General features: G+C 38.3%; 1 protein-coding gene across 1 annotated transcript; it reads right to left on the bottom strand.

Annotated features, from left to right (window-relative positions):
• Positions 1 to 5,123: 5,123 nt before the first annotated feature.
• Positions 5,124 to 17,369, bottom strand: LOC139735779 (long-chain fatty acid transport protein 2-like). Its single transcript, XM_071646529.1, has 10 exons — positions 17,055 to 17,369; positions 15,120 to 15,279; positions 11,800 to 11,994; positions 11,199 to 11,357; positions 9,798 to 9,922; positions 8,796 to 8,990; positions 7,124 to 7,214; positions 6,340 to 6,538; positions 5,805 to 5,902; positions 5,124 to 5,431 (listed from the first exon to the last, which is right to left on the bottom strand). The coding sequence occupies exons 1-10, from the start codon at positions 17,367 to 17,369 to the stop codon at positions 5,124 to 5,126; spliced, it is 1,845 nt and encodes a 614-aa protein (XP_071502630.1).
• Between the last annotated feature and the right edge of the window lie 881 nt (positions 17,370 to 18,250).

The raw sequence follows: 18,250 nt of genomic DNA on the forward strand, positions 1-18,250 counted from the left end.
CATATCCGGCTCCTGTGTGTCGTACATATCTACGGAGTACCAGTCTCCCATGGTGATTGGGTTTGATTTGAATTGTAAGTGAGGTTGGTTGAACCAAGCTACACCACTTGGGCAAGTGTAAAGACTTTATTGTTTTCTTTCTCAACACTCTGTTTGTGTGCATGTGTGTGCTGATAGGTTATGTATGTATGTATGCATGTATGTGTGTATATATGTTTTGGGTGTATGTATGTATGTATTTATTTGTTCAGTCTTATTTCACCAGGGTAGCCCCATCAGTAGACAGGTACAGTTCTTCCTGGGGGCCCTGCACTTACAATCATAGCAGATATAAAACAGTAACATTTACACTAAGTACAACATACGTGGACAGGTTCCACTGAACCCCATACATACAATCACACAATAACTATACACGGACATTTATAAACATACTAATCAAACAAACGATAATACCATGGTGGGCCTACGTATCTATTATTACCAAAAAAGTTAACCATAAGTTTCATTAAAAAATAATTATGTCACCATGGCAACACATCATCCCACAATAACAAAGAGATTTGTTCTGCACATCTGAGGCTCACATGTATGGATATACAGCTTTTGTGCGTTTGGGTGAGCATGCTTTTGTGGAAGAATGGCATTCAGTGGCTCATGTCTGATATGTGACTGCCTTGCTCAAAACTCACAAAAAGTCACAATTAGGATTGTCTGTAGTGGGCCAAAAAAGTCATTTGGGTTAACCTATTCAAATTTGAAAAAAGTTATTGTACTTGAGAGATTAATCTCTTCTCTACCTACTGTCAAAATTTGGCTGCCTAAAACAAATCAAAATAGAGATGTAAGCAGTTTTCCTGGACCATATATTTTCGGACAGGCGCTGCTTTTGCTATGATTATCATTGATGTTTCTGCACAGCACATCTGAGTGGCCCTACTCTTTAAAGGGATGGTATAGTATTGGTTGAGATGAGGATTGGGCTTTTAACTTTTTTTCAAGATACCAAGAAACCACTTATGAAATAGCACAGAGCATACCATTCTAGGCGGAATTCAAAATGTATTTTATGAAAATCGGTTGTGGAGTGGCTGAGACATCCAAAAACATAAAGCAATCCTAATAAAAGGTGGGTCCCACCTCTTATTAGGATTGCTCTGTTTTGTATATCTCGGCCACTGGAAAACCAATTTTCATCAAATAAATATTGAATTCCTCTTGGAATTGCACGTACATACTCTTTCTAAAAGAGTTTTCTCACTATCTCACCAAGAAATGTTTGAAACGTGAAGTTCGGTCGTAACCAAAACTATGCGATCCCTTTAAATCCTCCTTTCTCCCTTTTCTGTGAAACTGCACCTCCTAAGCCTTTCTTATTTCACTCACTTTTTGAATGGGTGAGGATGGTCCAATTTTAACAAATTGCATATCATTTTAAAGCTTGGAGCTTACTCTTTTAAACTAAATATGTTTGAAAGAAGTGAAAATTCATTTTCACCTATTTTTTCTGGGTTTTGAGCCGAGTGTTCTCATGTGCTTAATGGTGGTACACAATGATATGGGACATATGACTTGTTGATCATGTGCGCATTGATCGACTAGCGATATTCACAGACACAATGCACTTGGCAAGAATGAAACTTTGTATCTTGTTTGAGATTCCAAGCAGTCTTCAGAAAAGCATTACTCCCATTCACTGCGAGAGAACGCAGACAAGCAGAATTGTGAGTTGTTCGCTAGGCTACAACTTTTGTAGGGCTGAGGCGAAGATGAGAGGAAGTCTTTTTATGTGTACAATAGTATATACAGTACTTGCTTAGAGAGAGAGAGAGAGATGTAGATAAGAACTTGTACCATGAAGAGTTTGATAAACAGACATGAAAATGAGGCATGTGTGTTGGACTGTTGGTATGCTTGTTTGAAGAGATGTGGTGGCATAAAAAGAGAAAGAAATTGCGCAAGCAACAATGAAAAGCATTGGAGATTGACCCAACAGCATTTCTCTTGTTACAGTGATGCTAGATTAACAGAGTTACTTTGTATTTGAGGGAATGTCACAGAATTTTTCTCAAATTGCAAATATCGATGCAAAACACAAATGTAACAAATTTGAAGTCATTTTGGAGAAAAGTCTTTAATTTTCATCATTCTTTCCAGCAAGAAGACACAATATCATACATAAAATTAATGATCATTTTCCCAGCATCAGCTGGTTTAAGATGATATGAACCACTGCAACTTCAAAAGAAATAACATATTGGCATCCTTACAATACATGAAAATGTTTGAATACAGCAATAATTAGAAGATTTGAATGCAGCATAATATATTACACTTTGGCAACTGTACTTGCGCATCTCTAGCTACATTTTCAGTCACATTCTTGACATTGAAAACAACTACTGCATGTAGTATGTTTGTATTCCTATATCAATAAATACGCGTCAAGCACCATATACGAATTTGCAAGATTTGATGCAGCAAAACTATGGACTACTATAGTACATGTATGTCTAGAGAGGAGTTATATACATATACTTCATACAGTACTTGCTTTCATCGATAACTGCAAAACTCTACCTGAGGTTTAGTGAAGACTTAACAAGTACAGTTATAACAGTAATTAGTGCCGATCATATTGATTAAAAAAAAAGGACATGAATTTGAAATAAAATGTAAAAGACATAGGAAATCAGAAGGTATTTGAGATTGAAACACACATGGATTCGAACACCTAAGAAAATGAGCAGTATTGAAATCAGCTGACGAGGCTTGAAAGGCACAGCTGCCATATCTTTACAGTGATGTCACGTGCAAATGATGTAAATTAACCACCAAGATAATTTTGTGAGCACGCATATATTAATGTCTGCAGCAAGCGCAATTCTGAAAATGATTTCAATGAACTTCTTTCTCTCCCCCACATTTGGTAGATGTGTGAAGTTTTCTTAAAGGACAAGTTCACCTTTATTGACATGTGGGTTGAGTGAATGCAGCAATATTAGTAGAACACATCAGTGAGAGTTTGAGCAAAATCGGACAATCCGTTAAAAAGTTATGAATTTTTGAAGTTTTTGCTCAGTCACGGCTGGATGAAAAGACTACTATAGCTTGTGATGTCACATGAGTACAACGATATAAAGAAAGAATAAAGAGAATTCAACATATTTTCACTTTTCTCGCATAACAAAAGAACACTTGACTTCTCTTCTTCAGAAGGTGGGGGGAATAATATTACCCTTAACATATGTCAGTAACAAGTCGAAGAAATGTGCACTTCATTCAAAAGTTAAGTTTTGTGAAATTCTCTTTTTATTTTCTTTATATCGTTGTATGCATATAACATCATACACTGTAGTAGTCTTCTCATCCAGCAGTGACTGCACACATACTTTAAAAATTCATAACTTATGAACGGATTGTCCGATTTCCCCCAAACTTTCACTGATGTGTTCTACTAATATTGTTGCATTCACACAATCCACATGTATATGAAGGTGGACTTGTCCTTTAAACTTAATCCGTCCAGTTTATTGACATTCAGCTTTCCTGACAGCTATATGTGCCAAAATGTCAAATACAGGACTGTTGACTACATACTACCACATGTTACATACATTATTTGATTTTCATGGAAATTCATGTGCCAAACATCAACAAATGCAGCTAGGATACCTTGAGAAGAGAAAGCCATCGTACGCTCATATCATGGCTATTATTACAGAAAGCTAGTAGGCCTACATGTACAACATTTACAATAGACTTGTCATACATAACACTGAAAGAAAGATTCTTGATATAACTTAGTACTCTGCTTTACTAGTCCAGAAGTTATAACAACTTCTGCGTATTTCACTTTTTGCAGCCCTGGTTTTAACGGAATCTCGATCTTACATTATTTTTTCCTGTGAATACGTTTGCTATACAGTATTGACTTTACTGCACTCACTGGAACATAATGAGAGTTTGTGCCTAGAAAATTGAAAACTAATGTGCATGAAATATAGAACACATTTGAATACATTAAGCAAAATAACCCTTGGTACTGAGTTGTTACTACGTATTGCATTAAAACGCAGCAGGACATTTACAGTGAAATATACCATTCACTTCAAAAAAATGCAAGCATATAGCAATAAATATTGATCAGCAAGATTTAACGATACACAAAAATATGGATTGCCAATTGTCTTTGGTCAGCAGCATAAAACATGAGAAAATACAACAGCGTGCCAACACCACATTTCAATCATTTTGAAAGTTCCCTTTACCGTAGAAACATATTCTGCGTGCTGTCATAAAGTTATCATGCAATCATTTGAGGTATATAGGCGTACATATGGATCTATTTAAAATGTACAAGTAATTATGAAATAACACACTTAAGGAAGTATTGCTTGCCATCAAAGTACATAATGATAAAAAATTTGACGCAAAGCATATATTTTCTTTTTCACCAAAACTACATGCATTACGAGAATAGTAACTTATGAACACTCTACTGGACTACAGATGTATATTTAAAGGTTTCGGGTTTGGACTATCACAAGTTGCGGAGGATGGATAACTTTACTAATGTCTGACCAAGTAATGTGCATTATTTGTTTTATAAAATGGTGACATGAATTAAAGTCCACGGCAGCCATTTTTGCAAGATTCCCACCAATCGGCCAGCACCAGCTCCGAGCTCACTGAACCGCGAGTACAAACAATTGCAATGCATTCATACATGTACAGAAGTCTCATTAACACAGCTGAGCGCAGATGAGCGGTGGTACCGTTCATTAGTACACTACTGCCCGGTGAAAAGTAAATTGAGACCTCCAGCTAGGCAATATAAAAGATTGGTCATGTGATAGCTCTAAGCCAATCATTTGGCTAGGTGCCATAACATAATTGGTTTATTTTAAAAAAATTGTACCATTACCAATAGAACGCAGGTGTAATGGAAACAGGAAGCCACCCATACTTGATGTCACTCCTTGTTCTGACATAGTCTCGTTTCAGTCGCAACGTCACAACGTCAGATCTTATCAATCTTTTGTCTGCATCCTTCATTTAACTATGTAATACGTCAGAGGAAGAAGCCACTGCTCTTTAGGTCATGTATTGTTAAATACATCCTAAAGCCGTATATTTCCATTCAGAATATTTGCGTAAATTTGCTCGTCTACGCGCACGTAAGTTTGTGCGTTCTGGTCACACACAAAAACGGGATCGCTGACGACTTGAACGTTGAAGCCTTCTTGCACCAATTGCGTCTTCTTCTGTTTGAATGTGGCCGTATGTTCCAGCCGTGCCGAAACGCGCACGAATCGCGGACAAGCGTAGTTTGGTAGGCTGGATGTCACATGTTTGTATGTGGCGCGGGGATTGAAGACTTCGCCATCTTTGAGGGCTATGGCGGTCATCCCTGCCTTCCCATAATGCCCTGCATTTAGTATTGAAATGACAAGAATAACATCTGAGAAGTCTTGAATTGTGAAAATGCCTAACGAAGGCATAAAACATGACGAAGCATACATTTTTTTTTAATGGATAAACTACCAAAATTACATTACGGATTGTCCGTTCTTAGCTACTCTGACTGTTATTTAGACATGATAGCGCCCTCAGGAATATGCATTTTATAGCAGCAATTTTGTTTGAATTTGTTGCTGTTAAAATGCAAATTACACTAGTGTTTGAGTACTGCGATGAAATGATTTAATGCAGAATTAAGCTTTCAAATATGACTTGAATTTATCAAGATTATGGGACTAATATGAAAAAAATAATAATAATAATAATTTGCGCTGGCTTACCCGGTACGGTGACGCCATACACACTCGCCTCCAGAATTTCTGGCAGTTCGTTCAGGGTTTGAGCCACTTCAGTGGTCGCCACGTTTTCACCTTTCCACCTGCAAGACAACGGTGACATAATCATTGAGTGTATAATTATTCAATATATTTTCAAAATATATGTTCACTGAAAATATTTTATGAATTAAATGTTGCCTTGTGTTTGGAAATCAAGCAACTTGGCTGCTTCTGCACATAATGATGGTTCTAATCATACATCTTGTACTTTTTTGTGTTTTTATGTAATGGAGGGCTTTGTAGAGGGCTGCCTCATACTTTTAAGTCTTTATTATCCAGTGTATCAACGGAACTTGATTGGGTGAATACGTGAATGAATCAATAAATCAAATAAGTGAATTGGTAAATGAATAAAACGTCGAACAACGGACAAACCCAATTACGTCATTTTACGTTCTTATATTACAAAAAGTGCCGATCTATGCGATCGCAACGAAACGCGCTCACACTCGGCGCGTGCATTCCTCACAACGCCTACCTAAAGGTGTCACCAATACGATCCTTGAAGAACAGGTTGAAGTTCGCGTCTCGCACGAAGAGATCTCCGGTGTTGAAGAAGACGTCGCCATCTCGCCGCACGTTCCTGACTAGCTTCGTCTCGGTCAGGGCCTTGGAACCCACGTAACCCTCGAGTGGGAATATCCGGTTGATCGGGCATATCAAGAGTCCCGTCTCACCTAAAACACACATACAATGTCAAAAGGTATATAATGCAATTAAAAGTTAGAAAGATTGACGTTAAAAAAAGCTGACGCAATTCTACAAAATCGATGCTTATCAGTGTAAAATATAGATTAAGCCATCATTAGGCCTACAGAGTTCTCACTGTCTTCATGTGGCAATATTCAATTGAGATTTAGATACGTTTAAGACACACACAAAAAATAGGTATAAGAGCCTCTTTTTATGTGTACCGGATATTATGATTGCACAAAATTCTATCCGTCGCATATTCGCTTCTATTTCAGGAATATTCTGAGAGACTTCGAATTTAAAAGCAGTTTATATAAAAAGCAGACGAGAAAATAACGACCAAGGTTACATTGTTGTCAGTATTTCAGGGTATCGTGTGTGTGAGTGTGTGTGTGTGTGTGTGTGTGTGTGTGTGTGTGTGTGTGTTTAACTTCGATTGAAACGGGATGCGAATATGTACGCATTCAATGAAAATGAGCGTGTTCATAGTTTTGGTTTGACATTCTGTGTGTACTGAGTTTGTCTCGTGTGTAGAAGGCTGTGACGTCAAAAAAAGTCCCTCTACCTACCTGGCGCCACTGGTATGCACCTCCCTTGCTCGTCTCTGATTGGCTGAGACGTCTCATAATCGTACTGGATCAACTCAATCTTGCATATCGCCTACAAAATAATTAGAGAGTCATGCAAACGATAAAAATATGCATAACTTCCGATTCTACACAATGAATGTGCCCTCAGTTAGGTTTGTTGCTGTCAAAACAATTTCCACCGAAAGTGACTCCAAATCCTTTTTCCAAATTGAAATGTAAAAACTAGAGACCTATCATACTGTATAATAGTCGCCAATTATATATCTTCTTGGAAAACCACTCGACCCCAAAACAAACATACATACAAACAAACAAATAGTATATAGATCATCACAATTTGTCATCACTCATATATACAAAATGGCCATTTCAAAATTACTACTCGGACTGTAAAATTGCCGAACGTATAACACAAAGTTGAGTATCGTAACCTAATACAAAATACTGTATACAGAAAGGAAACAATGCATACTTTGTAAGAACGTATAACCTGAGTTAAGTTTAACAACTCTGTGCTAATTTAAAGTCATTTCAATTTCGTATTTGATGTGTTGGAGTATACGTAATTGTCCTTGAAGAGAACCAAGCTACTCTCATAGCAGACTTTCTTTGGCAAAACTAATGTACTGGAACTTTTAAGTATACAGTACATTGTAACACATAAAATATATCATTGGAGGTACAGGGCATCATTTTCTCAATACGGAAATGGGATGATTATTGATAATATAACGGTAACACATTCATCATACAATACATAATTTTCAGTCTCCCTTTTATGCGCTCAAGATCATGAAAAGACAAAACCAATGTGGATGGGTACAGATTTACACTGGGTTCTCATCTTATACACATAAGCAAAGCCTCCCTATAAATAGGAACGCTTTCATAGCTTCCTTATAAATACATCCAACGAAGCCTGCATTCAAACTTACGTTTTATGCACGAGGTTAAATACTGCAGGAAACGAGCTGGTGTTATGTTTGCTCTGTGATAAACCTCTGTTGCAGTAATCATACACTGTAAAAACATTGGTGTTAGATTTAACACCATGGGTGTTAAATTTAACACCGATCAAGTGTTAATAGAGGACCACACCCACAGGTGTAGAAAATGCACTGTGATGGCGTTGAAAAGTGTTCACCTGACACTTCGTGGTGTTAATTTGACACTGTACCTGGTGATATTTTGACACTGTACTGGTGTTAATTCAAAAATGACACCACATGGTGTTGATTTGATATTTGTTGGTGTTAATATCAATGGTTTAACACCCGTCCAGCTTCAATAAGAGACCACACCAGCTGGTGTTACTGTGGTGCGAATTTATTTTCACATTTTTTCAAAAATCTAGTATTTTAATGTAAAATTCTTGATTGTCTTGTTTAAATTAAAAATCAACAAGAAGTGCAGTTACTAAGAAACTCTTCAAAAAACAGTTTTATATTTGGAAATGACACCCGGAGGTGTTAATTTAACATCATAAATGAGCACCGAAAATTTAACACCAGCTCGGTGTTCACTATTTAACACCGGACTTTTTGCAGTGTAAAGCGCCATGTATAGTTATGCTCTGCCAAATGACTGCCTCCCAAAGAAATGATAAGTTTAAAAAAAAGAAAAAGAAAAGTGAAAGTCATAGGTATAGTACCTGAAGAAGTGGCGACCAACGTCCGACTGAGCCCACTGTGTTGTCGACGTTCATGAGACCGAAGTTGGCTTCGGTGGCGCCGTAGAGCTCGACGATGCGATCGATGTCGAAGCGGTCGCACACCTCCTGCCAGATGTCGGCGCCGAGCCCGTTGCCGATGGCGAGCCGCACGTTGTTGACGCGGTCCTTGTCCGTCTGTGATGGACAGGAAGTAAACGGTATTGAGTATGACAGAGTCACATTTTTAAGAGTTGACTTTGTTGACCATTCCATACTGAATTCTGAAATCCCCACAGACTTAATACACAGGCCACCAGGTTCCCGTATGGAACGGGTTAATGGTGATGATTAGCTATTGATAGTGACGTATAGTGGTCGTGTTGGACGCTGCCAATGGTTATGATGAAACTGATGATGTTAGTAATTTTTATGACAATGATGACTACTATTATACAGTTGTTTGGTGGTGATGGCGTACGTGACACAGGTCACACGAACAGACATATTATATTTCAAGCACATTTGCCTATAACAAGTCTCAACATTAACGGTGGTCCGGGGCCATTGAAAATTGATGCGAACAATTCAAAAGGCTAATTGGTGGTCCGATCGGGCATCTAAAGTTCAAAATGAATTCTTTATATTTCTTTTATTTCGGGTCACTTAGTAGTCTACATTTCTTTTTTGGGCCACCAAATTTTCAAAGTGTCGAGCCCTGCAAATAATATTAAATAGCACACCTGTATGTAATAGGCACACGAATCTGTGGATAACCAGAAAGAATCAAATTGAATCACTGATTGCTGCTGATAAAGAAAAAAAATGATAGTGCTTTTATTTCAAAGAATTATGAAAGGCATAAGGGATTCTATAAATATGTTTATGCTGAGTGGTTAGTGAATATGTATTCCACGCAACGATTGATTATGTTTTCATCGAGATATGAATGTCTTACGAAATGTTTGAACGTTGAAGGATCTCAAAACTTAGAGGTAAACTCACCTTTGGTTGAGCGATGAGGTAACGAAACAGTTCACCGATATACATAAACATGGTGACGTTGTGCTTACGACAGTCGATCCAAAATTTCGACGCCGAGAACTTCCGGCGCAGCACGCATGTAGCTCCTGTAAGAAACCGTCACATGTCATAAAATGAAGTCAATTTTACATTTCGCATGAGATATAAAGTTGTATTATGTTCACTTACTTAAAAAAAAAAGATCTTAATTCGCTTCTTTCGCAAAAGTTGCGATTCATAGTTTAGTAGTATAATGAGCAAACAGTAGAAGTAGATGCCGATACTGACAGTCTCCGACCGCAGTGTCTCTACGTCTATAAAATGGAAAGAAAGAAGCTACAAGGTGCCTGCATTAAATTCTGCAAGTACCTCCTCCCCACCCCCATTAAGACCATATTAATCACAATGACGTCAGAGAATGTGACAATATCAGAAACAATGTCAAGCTGAAAACTGTAAAAAAAAAGAGAGAAAATGGTCAACAGAATTCATTTCGACAGGACTATCTGATTGGGTGCTGAAGGCGATAGAAAGTTACTTGTTTAATTTGTAATCCGGGTTTCCAGTATATTACTGGCAAATAATCACCATGCAGACACAGACAGCTTTCATGGTGATTTGTGGTTGTTGGAACGGGTGCACGTCACGAGACCGACACCCACGAGTCATACAGCCCACGAGTTATACAGCCCATGAGTCATACAGCCTACGAGTTACAGTTCACGAGTTATACAGCCCATGAGTTCAACACTAAGAAAACAAGGCCAACGAGACCGACACATTTAGCCCCGTGCTGTATCTGTCGAACTCGTGGGCTGTTTTTACCTAGTGTCGAACTCATGCGCTTTATTTGCCTAGTGTCGAACTCATGGGCTGTATGACTCATGGAGCTGTTTTCAATGTCGAACTTGTGGGCTGTATGACTCGTGGATGTCGGTCTCGTGGGATGACCCCGTTGGAACCCCGTCACCATCAGAGCTTAAAGGGATTGTATAGTATTGGTGAAGACGAGACTTTGGCTTTTAACTTTTTGTGAGATATTAAGAAACCACTTATGAATTAATAGTACAGAGCATACAATTTTAAGTGGAATTCAAAGTTTATTAGATGAAAATCGGTTTTGAAATTGCTGAGACATCCAAAAACAAAGCTCTTTTTTAGATATCTCAGCCATTTTGAATCCAATTTTCATCAAATAAACGTTGAATCCCTCTTGGAATTACATGCTCTTTCATATTTCATGAGAGGTTTCTCGTTATCTCACACACACACAACCCCCCCCCTAAAGTTAGGTCTCAACCAAAATTATACGCTCCCTTTAAAGTATGTCATCAATACGTTAAATTGTCTATCGTGTTGTCGAAGTCGTGTCCGTGTACGCACCGTTGTTGATGACGTTGCTGAGCCCGATGAAGAGAGCCGAGATGTGGTATAGCGGAAGCGTGATGTACATGACGTCATCACATGTCATCTGGAAGGAATCGAGCATAAATCCACCGGCAAGTAGTTTAAAGTGGGTGAGTCGAGTAGCCTTGGGTAAGCCTGGAAGGAGAAAACAACAAAGTACTAGTAAGCAATACGTGTATAGATCCTTTCTTTTTCTCAATTACAGAATCATGGGCGGTAAGCTTAGACAATGAGTGTGCACTGCGACAATTTGTACTCAAGCGTTTAAACAAACAAACAAACAAACAAAACCAAAAACAGCCGTCGACGACTGTTAGCTGCACAGGTTGATGCGCGTACTAAACGTTACTTTGATTACGTAATCACGCGTTCTTCAACAAGAGATGTATGCTTATACTAACTTACTGTCCCATTTCTGCTAAAACGCAGATATGCAATCGATAAAACTGAACGGAAGGAAGCATTTTGGCAACTGCAGTGTCGTATTAATGATAATATAACTTTTAAAAATATAACAATGTGATAGTTTACCCGGTCGAATCATCAAAATCCACAATATTTCCTCCCCGTCACTTACCAGTCGTTCCCGAGGTGTAGATGTACGCGAACGCGTCTCGTATGTTGAGGCCATTTCTGACGCCACGTGGTAAATTGGTGTCGTCATCGGTGATTTCGGACGGCAGGGGAAACCCCGGATCCAAGGTCCAGACGGATACAGACCTCTGCTTCAACTCGGGTCGGATGTCATCGACGTGTTTCGATGACCCATCTCCTGCGATATGATTACGATATTGAGAAAGAGTACAATAGAGGAGTTTGACTCAATAATTTCAAACTTTACCAAGCTATCTCTTTTTCTATGCCCTTCCATCAACTTTCATGAGACTTGATCAATTTTGGCATTAGCGTATTAACTGTAGAATTCAAACAATAAGTCCCAATTTGGATTTTTTTTAATGGAAAATGAAGATAATCGTCCAATCTTCCTTTGTTCCCATGAAAACCTTTTCTGTTTATATCGGATGATGCAATATGCCCTGACCTGTTGCGGTTAGGTGCATGGTTAATTATTGTTAATGTTTCAGTTACAGGTGTATAATGTAATATAACGTGAAGACTTCGATCAAACTCCCCTATTTATAACAGAAATAAGACCTAAAATTGTTCAGACGATCAGAAGTTTATCGTGGTACAATGTGTATAATAAACAGACAAACAAAAAGAAAACACACACAAGCACACATACACACACAACGAGAGCACATTATTATGAATCCCAACGCATATACCAGTATACCCTCTATGGCATCAGTGACTTGTTATAATTTTTCTTTGCGGTAATGAAAATGGGTGTGTCCGTGTTGTGTGTGTGTGTGTGTGTATGTGTGTGTGTGTGTGTGTGTGTGTGTGTGTGTGTGTGTGTACGTGTGTGTGTGTGTGTGTGTGTGTGTGTGTGTGTGTGTGTGTGTGTGTGTGTGTGTTGGGGGGATGAGTGTGAGTGTGCGTTTATGTATACCTATACGAGTGAGTTCTCGGTGCCACTTTCCATGCGCCTTTCATCGCGATGCCAAACAACTATGATACTTTGTGACTCCACGGGGATCAACTATGTTTATATCGGTGTAAATTTTTGTCGTTGATCTTTTCTTATACCGAAAAAAAGATTTATTGCATAAATTGCGAGTGATACATGATGACTGCTACTTGTTTTATTGCTCATCACTTTTTCAACTATTACACTGCTCCCGCGGGTAGTTATGAAAGCATTCCATTTATTGACATCGTTATACAGAGATTACCCCCATGGGGAGCGCACCAGGCACGTTGCTGGCGCACCGCCAGAGTTGGGCGATGCCCAAAACACAAGGCGCAGACACTCGATTCGGTACCAATTAGTTTCGGATTGATCATCCCAACATTTAAATTCAGAAAGGGTATATGCTTGAAAACTGCCCTATATACACGCGTTAAAGGCATAATTTACCATTTGCTGATAAAACAAAAACCCAGCATTAGTGCTTCAAAATAGTTCTAGAATGTGAGTTAGGGATAGAAAGAACCAAGGTAAAAATTTGAATCAGTATAATTAATGTTAAGTATTGTTAAATATATATAAAAAAATGTGATCAATAGTTAAAATAAAAAAGATGTTTCTCGACTAAACCGTCTACCACGGTTACGGTTTATTGAGAAAAATAGTGATATCTCCTTATATTTTAGGCTTTATTGCAAATTTTTTATATGGTAGGATGTTTTGTGATACAACTGACGTACGCATTATGCATCGATATGTGATATCTCAAACATTTTTTTTTATGTTACTGCTCCCAAAGGTAAACTGTACCTTTAAACAGCCCTCCGTCAGAAGAGACAGCGTTGATAAACAGATTAGATAGATATCTATAGCTTACATAGATTTCTTCAATTTGACATGTATATATGTATTAAAATATACACAAAGATTGGTCGCAGACTCTTTACACACAAATAAATATAATCACGAATATAAATAAAATTATTCTGAATATGATATAATGAAAATATACAATAATATGTTCAACAATGATATAACAGAAATACGGCAATATAAACTTTATGAAAGCAGTTATACATCTCCATCCGTGGAATCGAACTCAACAGCCATTCTTTGTATTAATTCAAAACCAGTTTTATCTTGGGATTGTATCAATGAAAGAATGTTAGTCTCTGCTGTCTCACAATATATTTTTGTAAGAGAAGCGAGCAGGGGGTCATTACCCGGGACTGAGTCGAGCCGCTACAGAGGGCGAGGGCTCGTTTGGCTTCGGTTCCCTTTGCTCACAACTTTCAGTTACTATCAGCGAAATGGCCTTCATAGAAACAAAAATTAGTGATTTGCAGTAAGTATTTGAATACAATCACCCCCCCCCCCCCCCAATCACACAATGCTTCTTCGTGAAAGCAATAATGTCAGGGTTGGGGATCGACGAATGAGTAATTTATCCCATGTGACTGCTTCACTGCCAAACTTTGCTAATGCACATGCTCGGTCACGAGGCTACTACTACGAAGAAACTCATCTTCACGACCAGTCCCTGATGCAACTTGCCAAGATTCATGCACGCCGGAGCATTGTTATGATTGTTAAATTCATCATTTTCATCATCCTTAGTGATTCACCATAGAGACGCAGAATCAACTCCGCAGTAACATGCCCGTGGCTTACACACGTGTGCAACGCCAACTATGCGATCTATGACCGCCATGGGGCAAAGGGCTACATGCACGTTCTTCGCTTTACCCCTGAGATGCTCAAGCCCCCCTTTGTATAATATTATCTTTTACGCTGAGATGGTATTTATAACTAACAATTAATCATGCTCCTGTAGTAATGGCCTCGATGGAGTGTGTAGAATTATTCTGAACTCGCAAATGACTCCTAGATGAACTTCGTGGAATTATAGTGTCACGAGGCTATAAATGCACACGATGCGACGCGATCCTGGATTTCGACTTGCAACCCGCAGCTTTCTGCTTTCAAAGCAGGGTCTATCTATTCTGGTTGCTTTAGTTTATGATTTTGAAAAAGTTGGTCGGATCGAATAAAGTCGGTGGCTTTTCGGTGCACTCAGAATGGGCTGAATTCTTGTTTTACCCAAAGTCAGAATATACGGCAATTACTAACAATTTAAGTTACTGTTCTTTTGTTCGCGACAAACGACATTGGTTTTGGTCGCGATATCCAAAGAAGCTATGGAATATGTAAAATCGTAGCCATGAAATTCCTCAATCATATACATTCTATAAAAATTGCTTTTCAGAGGCGACTTGCAAGGACAGTCAACGGAATAATTGGCGGACGTAAAACAAAGATACAAGAGATAAGAGGACACAAACCACTGGTCCAGGCATCCTTACCTGACGAGGTGACGAGAGTCGATGCCCCGCTGATCTCGAAGCAGTGGAGGAGCGACTTGGATCGAAGGTTCACGTTGAGCAGAGCGCAGGTGACCCCCAGCTTGCAGAATCCCAGTAGAGTCCAGATGAACGCTGGTTCGTTGCCAACGAAAAGTGCGACCTGTCGAGGGGCACGTGAGAAAAAAAAAAGCAAAACAAAACAAAAAACAAAACAAGAACGTCAATCAAAGGTCAAAAACTCCAATCCTTTCTCCTTCACGTAAAAGGAATGATCGTCAACAGTTCTTCAATGGAATAGCATGTGGACATGTTTGATAAAAATCTGCCTGCCTGCAAGATTCGAATATTTATTGTTTGTTTGCTTTTCCCCCCTCCTAATCCTCCCAATTTCTCCGCATTATTACAATAGATAGATAGATATAATAAGAAAGATGAAAAGATAGATTCATGATAATAGATACGTAGAATGAAAATTAAAAAAATTGATACATAAAAGTTGATAACGATTGATATGATTGTGCAGAAATAAATCAAGAAATCAACGAGATTACGGTTCTTCCAATCGTGAACATCCATGACGTGCTTTTATTGCAAAGGTGGCAATTCATCATTAATATCACAAAAAAACGTAACCTCTGATAAGCCGCGGTAAATACCATTTTTTAATAGCCTTAAAGAAAGGCAGTCATCACTTTCCCTTTCCTAGAAACGTCTGGCATTATCATCATCGCGCCTTTTTCTCTTTGAAATGAAAACGTGCAAAGCTACATGACGCTATCATCATGTGTCCTAAACATAATATCCGAATCATTACATGGTGCAAAACGTTTCCGGATACTAATAGGCCTACCTGGCTTTATGGTACTGGATGTATACGCAGCAGCCGTTCAATAAAAAAAAAATGCCATTTTCAATTTATGTTTGGATTTCACTTTGTTGCCGCTTGGTGGCATTGACCTGCATGCATGGTCACGCGTCACTTGAACGCACGCGCCAAAATTTTGCTCAATGCCAACAGACGTCGTATAGAAAAAAAAATCAAATGTGATAAAAGAGGGTTATAAATATTCTTGAAAAGAGGGTAATGGTTAGAATCCTACCCCGGGAACACGTGCATACATGCTGCAAATGATTGTATAGTTTTAGCGAAAGGGATGCTATTTGACAAGAATGAGCTATTTGAAATTGATGTGTAACGATGCGATTAGCCTTGACCTAAGACGCACCTTGCGAATATTTTATTGGGGTCACTCTTCACCGCTGTCATACTAAGATTTTAAAGTGGCAGTTGGTAGAAGAATGCATTTTTTAAAAGCACAATCGTGACCATTGAGAGAAGTCTATGTCGCTCGACCGCACAAGCCTTTTCCATTTTGCTTTAACCAGGGAGGTGTTCCCACCTCCCTGGTTAAACAGCCGTTCTCGAAGCTGTCATGTATGTGCTTCTTCATATAGGGCCTATTTAACTATTAGCGATGCAAAACGATTGAATTTCTACTTGATTTGCATAACTGATCTCCGGAATGTGACTGACCCAGGAATATTATGTAAATGTTGATTCTTCCATCAAAAGCAATATAATAATTTAAGATCCATAAAAAGGTGGCATAATTATTATAACTGTGATGAATATTATCATTTGTCAGTGGTTCTGAGATATAGGTCGTTTTTTGACATACAAACGTGCTGTTCTGACATGTTTGTTTTGAAACCAAAATTGATATTCATATTCAACTTTGGCTTTAACTATAATGGTGTAATAAAGGTATTATTGCAGTTTCGATACATTTCAAATGACTTTTGTGTTCTTTTCCACCACGAGGTCCTATTAAAGTTTTCCCCTCATTGCCACCTTATCGATCTCGTTTGAGGAGAGATTATTAATCTGTCAAAAAACTACTTTCTTTCTCTCTCTCTAATATTCATGTCACTCACCTTATCACCTCGTTTGAACCCAAGGCGTTGGGCCATCCGAGCAATCCTATTGGCTCTCCGGTTGATGTCGTCATAGCTGTACGTCTTGTCCTCGAAGATGAGCATCGCCCGTTCGGGAGTTTGAGCGGCGTGCTCCTCAAAGCGATCGACGATCGTAAACGGTATCGCCATCTTGGCGTACCGTGACAGGGTGTGCTGTCTGCGCAGTTGGGTGAGGATGAAGTTGGCGTCGCTGAGTATCGTTGGGTACCGTAGACGCACGCACACCATCAGGCACACCGCCAAAAGGAGGACTACGCCAAGAATTTGCAGCATTGTTCTATTCTTCGGCGCAGCTGTTCACAGAACAATAAATGATAATTATTGGTGTGTTTTTTTAATTCCATTCTTCTTGAATTCTCAGATTGAAGCACACAGAGGACGTGTTGAGGACCTTCTGATAAAATAATACACATCAGCAGACTAGATAATTTGTCAAATATATACTTTATATTATTATGTATTACCTGTTATTATGTATTACCTGTCTGGATGGAAATAAAGTATAACTGAATTGTAAAAAAAGAAAGAAAGAAGAAATGACGTGATATTGATTTGTATTCAAAGCAATGTCTTTTATATTTTATTTTGTTAAGATAAGATGATTGCAATGAGGGCATTCTATTACAGTATAATCAAAGAAGTACTCCTGAAAACAGTCTTTCGACTAATGATTACTTATGACAGTATAAAACAAATTGATCTTAGGACCATTATAAAAAAGAAAATCGATTAGTTTAGACATTTCAAAAGTCCATTAAGAATTCGTCTCTCATGTTTTATGTGTTAAATTCATTCATTCAAACAAACCTCGTGATAGCAGGTGGTGGTGCAGATTTAGATTAGATGTAAATTTGCTCACACCATAACGCTTATATTATATTATCTTTGGAACCTGACCTCCTACAAGCTTTGCTTTTTAGTAGGTTCCTTATAATATCATAATATCATTACACATCACTTGATTATGTCCTTATACATTTAAGCAATTTCGATTCAAATTGACTGTTGTGTTTAAAGTTTTTTTTTCTGAAATCAAATGGAATATAAAACTTGCATGAGATATGGAATATGGAACAAGAATTAAAAGAAAGTGTACACCTTTTACCATTTTACTTGTTGCCTTTTGTATTTTGGAACAATTCATGACTGTAATT

This window comes from Diadema antillarum, unplaced genomic scaffold (assembly GCF_040938485.1).
Source record: "Diadema antillarum isolate AM-2024a unplaced genomic scaffold, OU_Dant_1.0 seq00000597_RagTag, whole genome shotgun sequence".
In the NCBI taxonomy this organism is placed as follows: Eukaryota; Metazoa; Echinodermata; class Echinoidea; order Diadematoida; family Diadematidae; genus Diadema; species Diadema antillarum.